The sequence below is a fragment of the Gymnoscopelus microlampas genome, assembly GCF_963454915.1.
Source record: "Gymnoscopelus microlampas genome assembly, chromosome: 6".
Taxonomy (NCBI): Eukaryota; Metazoa; Chordata; class Actinopteri; order Myctophiformes; family Myctophidae; genus Gymnoscopelus; species Gymnoscopelus microlampas.
The window spans coordinates 31,872,900-31,886,678 of NC_139943.1; the positions used below are offsets into that span (position 1 = coordinate 31,872,900).

At 40.0% G+C, this 13,779-nt stretch overlaps 1 protein-coding gene across 1 annotated transcript; it reads left to right on the plus strand.

Annotated features, from left to right (window-relative positions):
• The first annotated feature begins 1,621 nt into the window (after positions 1 to 1,621).
• ndufa9a (NADH:ubiquinone oxidoreductase subunit A9a) lies at positions 1,622 to 13,668 on the plus strand. The gene is made up of 11 exons (XM_084059251.1): positions 1,622 to 1,688; positions 4,452 to 4,625; positions 4,996 to 5,093; positions 5,637 to 5,728; positions 7,069 to 7,210; positions 7,970 to 8,072; positions 8,635 to 8,705; positions 9,418 to 9,494; positions 10,563 to 10,658; positions 11,290 to 11,356; positions 13,405 to 13,668. The coding sequence occupies exons 1-11, from the start codon at positions 1,634 to 1,636 to the stop codon at positions 13,573 to 13,575; spliced, it is 1,146 nt and encodes a 381-aa protein (XP_083915377.1). The 5' UTR covers positions 1,622 to 1,633; the 3' UTR covers positions 13,576 to 13,668.
• The last annotated feature ends 111 nt before the right edge of the window (positions 13,669 to 13,779 follow it).

Consider the following 13,779-nt stretch of genomic DNA (forward strand, 5'->3'; position numbering starts at 1 on the left):
AGGTTCCAAGTCATACTAACAACTGTCTCATAGCAATGTTTATTTATATATTTTATCTTTTCACTTCATCCTCTTGTCTGAATTGAAATGATAACTCACTAAACCACAGAGATACAACACACCTGGACATTAAGATCCATGCAGCACAACTTCAATGGAGCATGCGATTTGCGATATGTGGGGTATAGTTTGTAAACACGAAAAGTCAAGAAAGTAATTTTTATGTATTTTATGATGAAATCAAATAAAAAAAATGTTTCGAATGGAATATGTCTCACGACTCTTGACTTCTTGGCTTTTTAATGATAGTAGTCTTTAAGTTTCAGTTTATCTGTCAATATGATCTCTCTCTAACTCATATACGCTCTGATCTTTCAGTCCTTTCTGAAATAAAATGAGTGAAATGTGACAGGATGTTGATCAGCTTCCTGTGCTAGTGTCCAGTCACCGTGAGACAGAAGCCCATCACGTTCTTCTTTTTCAACCAATTGTCAAAGCTCTCTGGTTCCAAAATATTTTAAGTGGGTGTGGCAGAGCTATTGGATCAATATTTCTGTGGGTCATAAACTGTCACAGTCCATCCATGGCAACTAAGGAACTTGTTGCCAACTTGCCTCGACTGAAACACTGAAACACTTTGGCGCAGGTGCAGAATGGAGTCTCTGCATCACCATAGATCGCCCCCTGCAGGGCTAAAGGAGAACCACAGCCAAACTCCCAGTGCCTACTACCTCTGCATCCAGTCATAGTCAGCATCAGGACCACAACTGATTGGACTTCACCTCCTCTCTGCATGAACACAGACCTGAATCATGCAAAGGCCTCACACACACACCAAACAAGAGATGAAAGTGGAAGATGGTGCAGTGTAAAATACTTTGTAAATGGCAAACACTTAAGCCCTATATTTTGTTGTACGACTAATGGGAAAATAGCAGAACAACAAGCTCAAAATGAAAGATGAGTATCTGATGAGCATCATAAGAGAACAGTTCAGCTGGTTGGTTAACACAACAGTGCCACCAGACAGAGACAGACAGAGCACGTCCAGCGATAGCCCTGATACATAACTGTCATATATTATATGACAGTCATGGATGATCTTCAAAATAGTGTTTGCACTTTCTCCATTTTTAGTCTGTACATCTACATAAACGTTCAGATTTCTAATATAAAGTGCTTACCCCTTGGTCACGGATGTTACAATTATATACGGGCCCTCAGACGTACCCGTATCTTCCGTATCGTGTAGTGCAATAGAAAGTATTTTAATCCGATTGGTGGCCATTTCTCTCCATTATGATTATGAACCCTTTCAACTACGTGACCCTGTCGGTTGGGAGGTGTATTGCACTCTGATACATGGAAATGGCCACCAAATATCGAATTAAAATATGTTTTTATTGAACAATACGGAAACTACAGGTACTTCTGAGGGCCCGTACATAATTATAACATCCGTGGCCACGAGGAAAGCACATTTTAAATCTGAACATTTAGATGTACGGGTCAAAAAGAGAGAAAGTACAAACACTATTTTGAAGATCATTGTGAATCAAGGCTAGTTCAGCGACAGACACGCAGGCGGGCGTACAATTTGGACCACCCCACTTACCGTAGTGTAGTCGTAAAGATGGCGGCCGCTGTGCTAGTTGGCCGTCCTGCCAGTGTCCTTCCTAGGATCACAAGTAAGTCTCAACTAAATCAATACAAGTATTCAGTTCATCCACACGTTTAAGCAAAGTGTTTTTAATGGGTTACTTGTGCACGCAGTCACACAACGTGTGGAGCTGTCGGCGACATTGATGCCTTGGGTGACCTTGCTAACAGGCTTAGCTAACTGCAGGCAGCTGCTAGCAACGTTAGCTCCACTAGCATCTGTTTAGTCAACCTTTGGTAAACAAACCTACCTGTTGAATATTATTTTTAATATTTAGTTTTGACTAATGGTCTGCGGACGCCACGTGACGTTATTGAGCGTTTCGGGTGTTGAACAGTACCTATAGTGTGTGTGTTGTGAAGTAAATTACGTTAGCAGCATGCTAGCCATTTCAGTGTTGTTATGAATCAACACATTCGTGTGTTGATATAGCCGCAATCAATCTGTATGTCAGTGTGGCAACTTTAGCTGTAGAATACAGCTCTCGTAGACGTATTTATGATTCTGACGTTCTCAATCTAAAACGTCAGAATCATAAGTACGTCTACGAGAGTTGTATTCTACAGCAGTGGTTCTCAAACTTTTTCGTGCCAAGGACCCCCAAATAGACACTTATTAGCCCGCGGACCCCCATTTGAAAAGATAAGCCAGGGACCCCCATAATAGAAGATTTTTACGGCTCTAGTAGTGATTTCAACCATTTTAATTTCATCATGGACCCCCAGTTTGACATGCATTAGGCTACGGACCCCCATTTAATGGCATGTATGTCTCTGGGACCCCAATTCATATTGTAAAATCAAACGGGTCCATTTGGTTCCATTTGTACACTCTGAGTTACAGACCCATAAGGGTCAATTTGGTCCCTGTCCATCATTTAGCTGGGGACCCCCTGGAACCCTCTCAAGTACCCCTGGGGGTCCTCGGACCCAACTTCGAGAACCAATGTTCTACAGCTATGGCAACTTATTAGTTGCCACATTGACAGCTCATTCATGAAACAGGAAAGTCCTTCATGATTGCAGTGGTGGAAAAAGTACTAAAATGTTTTGCTTCAGTAAATGTATCAATACTGCAATATTTAGAAATACTCTTGTTACAGGTAAAAGTCCGAAATTCAAAATTCACTTTAGTAAAAGTACACAAGTATTGGTATAAAACTGTACTTAAAGTACCAAAAGTAGAAAGTACTCATTACGCAGAATGTACCATTTCACAACTTTTCAAATGATTAAAATGTATACAAATCTTTTGAAAATAGCAGATGCGATGCAGTGTGAGCTTGTAAATCGCTATTTTCAAATGGCCGAAATGTATAGGGCTGAAGTGGTTAATTTATGTTTTGTTATAATAATCAAAATCTACAAAGTAACTAACATTTTCAAATAATTGTAGTGGAGTAAAAGTACAATATTTGCATGAGATGTAATGGAGCAGAAGTAAAAGTATTGAAAATTGGAAATACTCCAGTAAAGTAAAAGTACCTCAAAATTGTACTCGAGTACTGTACTTGAGTACAGTTACTTTCCACCATTGTCTGATGGTATTAATCGATGATAAACTCCAATATTGTACCTGTACGGATAGCTTGGGTCATCCTCTTTGTCTCTGTTAAAACTTTGTTTCACCAAAATCCACCATTGTCATGTTATGAGAAACATTCTGTCAAAGAACTCTGTGATTTTGAGTTTGTTTTGAGTTGCGAAGCGCTCATTGTAAATCACACAATGTCATGTGTACCACCTGCTTCATCCTTGAGTTGAGGGATTGAGTGATTGAAAAGGAGCGCTTCCAAACTTAAACACATAGTAAAATCATAGCTGAACGGAGATTATTGACAGAAAATTGCTCATAACATGACAACGAAGGATCAAAAAAATAAATACAAAGTCTTCTTGACAGAAGCAAATCAGATAACCTAAGCTGTCCGTACAGGTGCAATATTGGTTGAGTTTATCATTTAATACAACTTAGATGCAGATTGCATCTATTCTAAGTTGCTTGCGGCTATGGGTAGATTAGAATCTTGGGGCCTTTTTTTTTACATTCACGCAGCATATTTTTATTCAGAACTCATCTCGCCTTTACGAATGAGGCATCAACTACAGTACATGAACATTTTTTATGTGAAATACTTGCCGATTTTCTAATAATTAATTTTTCACAACCTCAGTGCAATCCCTAACTCTGAGACGACACACTCAGAGTTAAATAAACACATGGTTTAACTTGGTTCAGCCTCGCTGAAATGCGTCCCTGCTGCAGTCTGCTCACTAACACAACATAATATTTTTACTTGACGATTCATTTTATTCAAATAATAGTGATTAAGAATTTAATTGTGTTATTGACATTGAACATGGGAGCATAACAATACATTTCTGTTTGCCTTTTTAGGATTTTAAACACAAATTTCAAAGGGTACATATGCCAAATGAATTAAATAGCATATACAATAAATGGCCGACAATGACTGGTACCAATAATCAAAACAAATAAAGTGCTATGGCCAAAATAGGCCATATTTAATTTGTGTACAGTCAAATACAAAGTTTGTATAAAAAATTGTGGAAAGAGTCGATCTTCAAACTCCCAACGTGTCGCAAGCTTGTAGCTCTGCTATTTCCACAACTGTTGAAAATGTTTGAAAATGTATGAACATTTCAACATGGAAACAATTATGACGATTATAATTGCGATTATTTATCTCTCTAATAATTGCGATTAGGCGCTTATGTAATAATTGTGACAGGCCTTACTGCTCACACAGCATTGGTTCTGTTCCCTGCAGGCTCCTGCTCCCCTGTGGTTCTGTCAGCCATCCCAGCAACAGTCCAGCAGCAGAGGAAGCTCCACCATGGGGTCGTCCCCAGAGGGAAAGGAGGCCGCTCCTCCTCCAGTGGAGTGGCTGCCACGGTGTTTGGAGCCACTGGTTTCCTGGGTCGATATGTGCTCAACAGACTGGGTGAGTTCTGAAACGCTGTCTATAACGAATGCTTTAATTTAAAACGATCACGAAAGCAGTTATGCAGACAAACTGTACAAGACCATGAACATGCACTTCACAATAATCCGGTGGTAACTGTATTTAGGCTTTTTATTCCATATTGCATTTCAAGTGCAAATAAGGGCTGTTGCACAGTCTCACACACACACACACACACACACACACACACACACACACACACACACACACACACACACACACACACACACACACACACACACACACACACACACACACCCTCTCATAAACTTGATAGAGAGACGCTACTATTTGTATTCTAATTTGAAAAAGAAGTGTTTTCGAAACAGATGTGCTTTGTGTTTTGCAGGCCGCATGGGCTCTCAGATTATAGTCCCTCATCGGTGCGACCAGTACGACCTCATGTACATGAGGCCCATGGGGGACCTGGGACAGATCATCTTCATGGTAAGATCTGTTGTCAACAGACAGCTACCTGTGTGGAGTCTTTGACCTGAATGCTAGGCCTGGGCGCCATGTACAAAATCAAATACTTGATCATACTACAGCGTCACACGAAAACATCAAAAGTAGCAGATCCACTAGCTCGGAACGTAGCGCGAAGCAATGTGTTTTGAGCTTGTAAATCTGCTATATTTGCATTTTTTTTTAAATTTTAGCCCTGAAAAGTAAAACATTTGGACATATGAGGTTTCCACCCGACAGAGACGATATATACATGTGTATGTGTGTGTTTATAAATGGCAGATCTACAATTTCACAACGTTGTGAGCTTGTAGACAGGCTATTTTCACTATTTTAGAAAAAAGAAATTGAAGTAGAAAATAGTTAAGTGATTTGGAAAAGATATCCAAATTAAAACCAGACAATATCTCGTCTCATATCACGATACAGATATAATATATACAGCATATTGCCCAGCCCTACTTCATGCATTTACACATCTGTAACACTCTCTCTGTCTGTCTGTTTGTCTCTCCCCCTCTCCAGGAGTGGGACGCCAGGGACAAAGACTCCATGAAGCGGGCTTTGGAGCATTCAAATGTTGTCATCAACCTGGTGGGCAGAGAGTGGGAGACAAGGTACTGTCTGGAACATTCAATAGAGAAGAATACCACACACACACTCAATGTAGCTCCATTTAGATTCTTTAAATGATCACGATTTTGTCAAGCTGTCTTCATCAGGGTACACTGGAAGGGTACACACACACACACACACACACACGTTCTTTTCCACTATAATTCCAATGCTGATAAATTGTAACTAGAGCCAGACTGATGTCAACATTTTGGGTCCAATCCACGTAATATTCAAAAATAGCGATTCTACAAGCTCTTCTACAAGATCTTGTTGATCCACTATTTAACAGACTAACAGACAGACATACAAACTACTCTGTGCAGAACAAGCCATTTACCATATCCAGGTGTACAGTTTTACAGCTGTGCTCCATCTCACACATCTTGATGTATAATCCATGATCTCTATAATGCATACAGATCGAATAATAAAAACACTACTGTCTTCACTTACTTAACCAAGAAAAAACGTTTGGTCATTGTCTCCGCCAGGCCGAAAGGCATGGCGAGAGAGTATGTTTTACCCCTGTCCGTCCGTCCGTGTGTGTGTCCGTGTGTCCGTCCGTCATTCTGTAATTTTGTGCACAGCTAATCTCTGGCACCGTTGGCTTGATCGCAGCGAAACTGTGCACACACACTCCCTGGATGCCAGAGCAGAACCTCTGGGCAAAATTTTTCAAATGAGCCTTTTATATCGCCAACAGGAGGCCGCTTTTTGCAAAACACATTTCTTTTACAGTACTCCTACATATGTTTTCCAAACATCACGCAAATCAGTACACAGTATCTCTATAGTCATGTGATCAACACGGATCTGTCCAATTTTCCATATTTCATCCTGATTGGCTAAGGTTGACATTTAAAGTTTGCAGGAGTGGCCCGTTTTGAACAAAATGCCACAAATCATGAATGCAGCGTCCGATTGCGGTGACACTTTGCACACAACTACATTGAAGAACAAATGCCACCCTTTTAACATTGCCCTATTATAGCGCCACTAGGAGGCCGATTTTGCAACACTTTTCTTTCTTTTATATTACTCCTACAAATTCAAACTTCATGCAAATCGGTACCCATTGTCACTATAGTCAAGTGATCAAGATGGTTCCGTCCGATTTTTCATATTCCATCCTGATTGGCTAATTCCGAACATTGCTGCCCCACAATAACCTACCTGACCTGGTGGAGACCTGTGCTCCGAGGAACACTTCTTTTAGTTTGCAATGTTTTGGTCAAGGACCTTTATCAGGTATCATGATGTTATAATGGACCAGAAGGAAATGATTACATCCCGTTTATCAATTCAGTGCATTCTTTTTTCCCTTCTACGTTGCTTACAGTAACTACCGGTTTGAGGACGTGTTTGTGAACATTCCTCAGCAGATAGCCAAGGCCACTAGGGAGGCTGGCATCACCAAGCTCGTCCACATGTCCCACCTGAACGCGGACATACGCAGCCCTTCTAAATACCTCAGGAACAAGGTAACACATGCTGGAGTTTTTTTTTCTTCTATTGTGCATTCATTCTGGCCAGCATCGGAGAGTTGAATTAAAGGTTGCGTCTGTACAGTTTACTTGGTGGGGTGCTTCATTTTATCTTCCACCGATATAAATCGCATGATTTTTCACTCTAAATACGGTAACTGGGTTAGATAAATAAAATAAAATCAGCCCATGTACAGTGGGATTTGTTGTTTAACCACTTGAACCGTAGTGTCCTTATTCTGTGGCAAACATTTGCAGAAAATAGCAAATCAGCTATTTTAAGTGAGATAAGTAAGATATTTAGAGTGAAAACAGTAGGGGGCCTAGTATAGAGCCGTAGTATAGAACCCTGGTCAACTAAGCATAAAGGCCGGGTTTAGTTAATGGAGGTTACCAAATTCAAAATGTATCACTAGCATGTGACTGATATACTAAATATATTGAAGCTTGTAGCTGATGTATACTGAATAATATATTGTGGGCCTATTCAAGAATATAATGATTGTTTAATAATCTTACTCAAACCACAAGTACCTTATATGCAAGATGGTGTCCTGATATGGGCACAACAATATGGGTAAGCTCTTTCTAAGGAGAGACAGTCCAGTACAAATACTGCAGTAGCAAAGAGTAAACATTCTCTTATCTTTTTATCTTATCGGTATTGGCCCATCCTGAGGAAAGGAATAGGTGATCCTGATCAAGAACTGTTTGGAGCACCCCCATAAATTCTGTGTGTGTGTTCGTTAACTGTAGGCTGTGGGGGAGACCGCTGTTCGAGATGAGTTTCCTGATGCCATCATAATGAAGCCGTCTGAGATGTTTGGGAGGGAGGACAGATTTTTCAATCATTTTGCTAGTAAGTCAGCTGTGTGTGTGTGTGTGTGTGTGTGTGTGTGTGTGTGTGTGTGTGTGTGTGTGTGTGTGTGTGTGTGTGTGTGTGTGTGTGAGTGACAAGAGTGGCTATAAATGTTATATGCATTTCCTAAAGCAATGTGACTAGAATGTTTACATTTTGATTGGGGTTTACACTATAATAACTATGGAATATCAAGTGCAGGTATTTTGGGACGTTCATTCAATACATTTCATATAACCGAGAACTGTCAGCTGGGCATGAATACGCTGAGTATTCATGCCCAGCTGACAGTTCTCGGCCAGGACTGCAGGGGGAGCTGTGGTTGCATCTTTCCCCGCTTGTGCTTGAGGCACTGGCAACAAAACTTCCTGAGTCAACACTCCCCAGTACTGTCAGGTAGAAACCTTGTATGTCTAAATTTAAAACTGTTACTTTTCAGGAAATGGGGAAAAAGAACCTGCTATTCAATGTAGTTATTATTGGGTGGGGGTCTCAGCTGCATGCTGTAAGAAGGGCGTTTGGTCTGGTTGGTCCTGAGTGTAAGTTGTCTTCTCCGTTGCAGACATGCGCTGGTTTGGCAGAGCTGTGCCTCTCATCTCTATGGGGAAGAAGACTGTGAAGCAGCCTGTTCATGTGAGTTCCATTTCTAAACCCAGCCATCACCCTGGAGTTGGATTACTGATAGCGATACTCCTTCAAGAATGACTTGAAGTATTGTGTTGAAAAGATAAAGCGCTCCATTTTGTATTCTTTTGTGAGAAGAGAGGATAGATGTAGGGTAGAGCAGGAGAGGTAGAAGAAAAACACAGGATAACAACAGTTCAGATTTCGCTCTCCCTTTCGTAAACAGAAAATACATATTCAATTTTATCCAGTGAGTTGAGAGAACCCCACAAAGATCATTTAACAGCTTAACTTGTTTACTGTTTGAGTTTCAATTTTGTCTGCTCTTTTCTTTTTTTCCCCATCACTTCCAATTTCACTTTTCTTTCCGGTGTCCTGACTCCTGTGTGAATTCTCTCTCCTGATTGGACCAAATTGATATCCCAACCTTAAAATGTATTTTCTGTTAACTGAAGAGCTAGATAGACGGGTAGACCCCTGTTACTGAACACTTTATAGCAATGATTAGTATTTAACATTTTAAATAACGACAACAAAATATAGTAAAATCACTTGCACTCACTTACATCCCCTTTAAACGGTTAAATCTACAGTATACTCCTAACATCTATCCATGGAATGGTTTTGCTGAGCACATTTGGTGTCTTTTTGCAGTTCCGTCCTGCTTTAGGATCAGATGGCTCACTAATCTGGCCACTAATGTGTCTCCTCAACCCCTCAGGTGGTGGATGTAGCCAAGGCCATCATCAATGCCATCAAAGACCCAGATGCCAACGGGAAGACTTATGCCCTCGCTGGGTAAAGTTTGTTTGAAACCTCATATCATTTACAGTCTCAGTTGTTAATTAATTCATTTTAATTGCCATGACGAAATAAAGAGGAAAGGGAACAGTCCCTTTCCTAATTTAAATATCAACGCAATTATCTCTGACAGGTTTTGGAACTTGTAAATGCTAGAATGTGAAGGTACAAGACTTGTGTGTTAATGTGTACAGCAGCACATCACTTTTACCTATGCAAACAGTACCATAGAGTAGAGCTCTTCACAGGTCCAAAATTACTGACCAAAACCCTAATGAGTCTGTGAAAGTCCTTTATTTTAAATGCTGACTATTCCAAAAGTGTGGAACAAAAACTGTACTTATGTTATAATTTGGCATTCTCATAAACTGTAAAAATGTTTTATAAATGGAAAAAGGTGTTTGAACAGCTAAATCTACCCCACTCTCAGCAGTCAGTTGAGCTTTTTTGTGATGTCAGGGGTGGAAGAAGTCCAACCCAGTAAACTCCCTATAAACAAATACAAGGATACTTATGTCATCAATATACATTTAATTTAACCTTTTACTGCAGAGAGTCTTCCAGAGCATTGCAAATATATCTTATTTTAAACACTAGATATTTACAATGTTCATTTATAGGCCAACATTGTAACAAGTCCTGGCAATGCAGTATACAGCAGCAGCAGCTTCCTCGACTGGTGATGTCAGCACTATGCAGTTCCATTCTGCTACCAGATGACTCCGTTTAAGTCATTTGTAATTATATGAACAAAAATAAACTGATATTGTTGTTTAGATATGGACTAGTATCTAAATATCACATTTTTCAAAAAGATTTGGTGTAGAGGGAAATAGTAGTGGGCCTAGTATAGAGCCCTGGGGTATTCACTCAAATAAGCACAGGGTTTAAGTGGCATTAATGTATTCATTATTATGAATTAATTATAAATGTAGTCAAAAGGGTACATAGACAATGTGTCCACAGTACTCTGTGTAAACAAAAGCAGTTAATCCACAGTGGACTGTGATACATCTACAGGGGTGTGGTACTGTGGTTTGACATGTTTATCTTTTTGTGGTTTAGTCCGAACAGGTATCTGCTGCATGACCTGGTGGAGTATGTGTATGCCATTGCACACAGACCTTTTGTGGCCTACCCACTGCCGCGCCCATTATATCAGTAAGTGCAATCCATAGTTAATAGTTTATTTATCCATATCCACACAGCATGAAATCCTCAGCGTTCATTTCTGGTTTGTTAACCTTTCCAAAGAACTGGTCATGTAAGGACGCACACCGTATGGAGACGGCCACTTAAACACTTGAGATAGCTGTAGCATTATTATATGCAAAATGGTACAATCATAATAGAGAATATCATCACTGGCAGGCAGAAACCATGTATCTTTTCCATAAGTCATCTTTTTTTTTTTCATAAATTAACATCCTAATTTTATATCATATTTATACTCGAATCCAAAAGTATTGAAAATAGCTTATCTACAAGCTCACAGCATGTTGTGAACCAACGTATTATGAGCTTCTATATCTGCTAACTTTGCTATTTTTGAGACATTTTGAAAACTTGACAGACTTAACCACTTTCAACCTGGCATGCCTATTTTGGGCATGTCTGTGAGTTGTATACATATGTGGCTAAATATGTTATGAAAGCACCAATAGTCAACCCCTACAATATCAAGGTTATTTGGTAAAAAGTGTGTTTTTGTCCATATCGCCCAGCCTAATTATATGACATGATCACATTGCATAAGTGTCATGTCTGACAGCTACCATTCATCTTATTACAGCCTACTTGCAAGTGTATTTGCGATGAATCCATTTGAGCCGTGGACCACCCCAGACAAAGTAGACCGGGTAAGTAAACAATACAAATACTAAACAAAGCTCCAGGCTCCTCATTCATCAACAGTGCATAGGAAATGTTATGAATTCAGTCCTGCGTGCAACATTAAAAATGTTCCTAAAGTACAAGATCATTTGTATTTATCAAATGCGCATGTCGCTCGTAAGTAATCTGCACTGATAAAGCTCACACACTCTAACCACTGTGCTTGTGCACTTTCAGTCTCATTTACATGAAGAAACACCTTGAAATAACCATTTCTGGTGGAAAACCTTCCCTTTTAAGTTCTGCATGACATGATAAGTTAGAATTTGTCTGAACCTTACTCTTCCAAACATTTTCTTTGTATTTAACTTGAAACGCCTCAATAATGGCACTGATGCTGCTTTATTGCTGGGAGCTTCCCACCGCTCCCAGCTAAAAATAGGTTAAAGTGAAAGAAATGCAGGCGGAATACTTTAGAAGTGGGATGCGCTGAAAGGACTGCATTTTCAACTGACAGTTTTACTCACTTGCTTATAGTTCATTTGAAAATCTAAAATAGTACTAACAAGTTACATAGTTTTATATATTTCATTCATAGAAATATTTCATGTTCCTCAATGACGTGTCCACGTTCTTTGGCTAAATGAGGGTCCACTGTGTAATGTCTGACATTCATCAATTGTCTAAGTGAGCAAGCTGCGCAATGACAAAAGCAAATCATGGTTTTAGTTAACTAGGTGGAAGTAAATCAAAATATATTTTATGGAACATACTGTAGCTGAGCTATGTTGTGCGCATGTAGACCCAAGTATGACTGGGGCTAATAGTAGTGGCTTGAAAGGGCAAGAATAAACAATTATTTGACTAATTCTATCTCACCGGTGGTCATCCTTTTTATTAACATGTTGTCCTTTTGATGGAGCAGTCCCTTCTCCCTTTGATGAATGGCATTTCCTTTCACCTGGCTCTGTTCCACAAAGCAGGATTAGCAAGTTAATTGGATTTGTTAAGTTAAAATGTCACAGAAAGACTGTCTGTCTAGGCAACCCAGTCTGGTGGAAATATGCACTCAGCAGAGCACCTTTTTCTAGTTTGTATGCAGTTTGTTTCTTGTTCAATAGGTTTGAAACATTTCTGACTGACTTAGAAGCCATTATGAATGATCCTTTTTCTTTTCCAAGTGAAAATGTCTGTAAGAGTTCACTGTGAACATGCATGGTTTGTGTTTGACCTATCCCCGCTTGATTGATCATGATCACCCAAATTGTAAACCGTTTTTGTGGAACAGAGAAATGTGGATATATCGCTTCTGTTTTTACCAAGTCAGACTTGCAAGTGAAGTTTGAGGCCCTGTTCAACCCCAAGCTGCTGTGCGTGACCACGTTCTGTGCTGTCCACAACATGTGCTGGGGCTTACGGACATGTTTGTCCACAACATTGATGAATGAGGGCCAAGGACTCTTGGCATAGCTTGAGACTTTGGGGCGTGATTAAACTATGTTCTACATATGCAAACAAATAACGTGTGCCAAAATGCTTTTGCCGGACCAAATGAAATCATAGCCTCAATAACCTCTCAGTTTCATTAGTCATTGCAATGAGCTGGTTTGGTTGGTGGCTTTGTAGAAAAGACCTGTATATTCAGTGATTCTCAACCTTTTTAATGTTAAAGACCACTAGTGTGATTACATTTTTATCTCTGGTAAAAGAAAAAGTGTTAAAATTACTCTACGGGTCCATATGGTTCCATTTGTACACTTTCTGAGTTTCAGACCCATAAGCTTTCATTTGATTCTATCATAAATCTTAAGACCAATACTCCTGGGGGTCTCAGGTACTCCCCCCACCCCCTCTCACAAGGACACTATCTTGCGCCAATGGGTGCTTGGACACACACAGACGCACACATACACATGCATCACTACATAACCTACACATACATGTCAAAGGAAAACATTTGTAATTGTACATGTTAACAAGTGGTCAAAGTCAAACCCCACTTTGAGAAACAATGCTCCAAGAAATGAACAAGGTGTGGCCAGCCCATCATCCACCCTGTTTGTTTTGTTTCCAGTTCCACCTAACGGACATGAAGTACCCGGGACTGCCTGGTCTGGAGGACCTCGGTATCGTTCCTTCCACCGTAGAGCAGAAGGCCATCGAGATCCTGCGTCGCCACCGTCGTTTCCGTTACCTGGAAGCCGAGCTGGACGAGACGAAGCCGGCTAAGACTGTCTCCTATTAAGCTCCGGTGTCAACTTGGTAGCCATAGGTTGATCCCCTTATACTGTTTTTCTTTATGTTGTACATAAATAAATATATTATGAGCCTCCGAAAATACTTCAGTTTTCTTGTTGGTGTTACGCATACAGTATAAACTTAATAGAACATGAACAAACACATTACAGAAACGTGGATCAGAGGGGTTGTTATAAGCAGCTACTATCTT

What these genes read in the sequence shown, in the direction of transcription:
- ndufa9a (XM_084059251.1), top strand. Translation starts at nt 1,634, where the DNA reads ATGGCGGCCGCTGTGCTAGTTGGCCGTCCTGCCAGTGTCCTTCCTAGG. An exon ending in ATATGTGCTCAACAGACTGG is followed by an intron (nt 4,626 to 4,995) that starts GTGAGTTCTGAA and finishes TGTGTTTTGCAG; the next exon opens with GCCGCATGGGCTCTCAGATT. An exon ending in AAGACTTATGCCCTCGCTGG is followed by an intron (nt 9,495 to 10,562) that starts GTAAAGTTTGTT and finishes TTTGTGGTTTAG; the next exon opens with TCCGAACAGGTATCTGCTGC.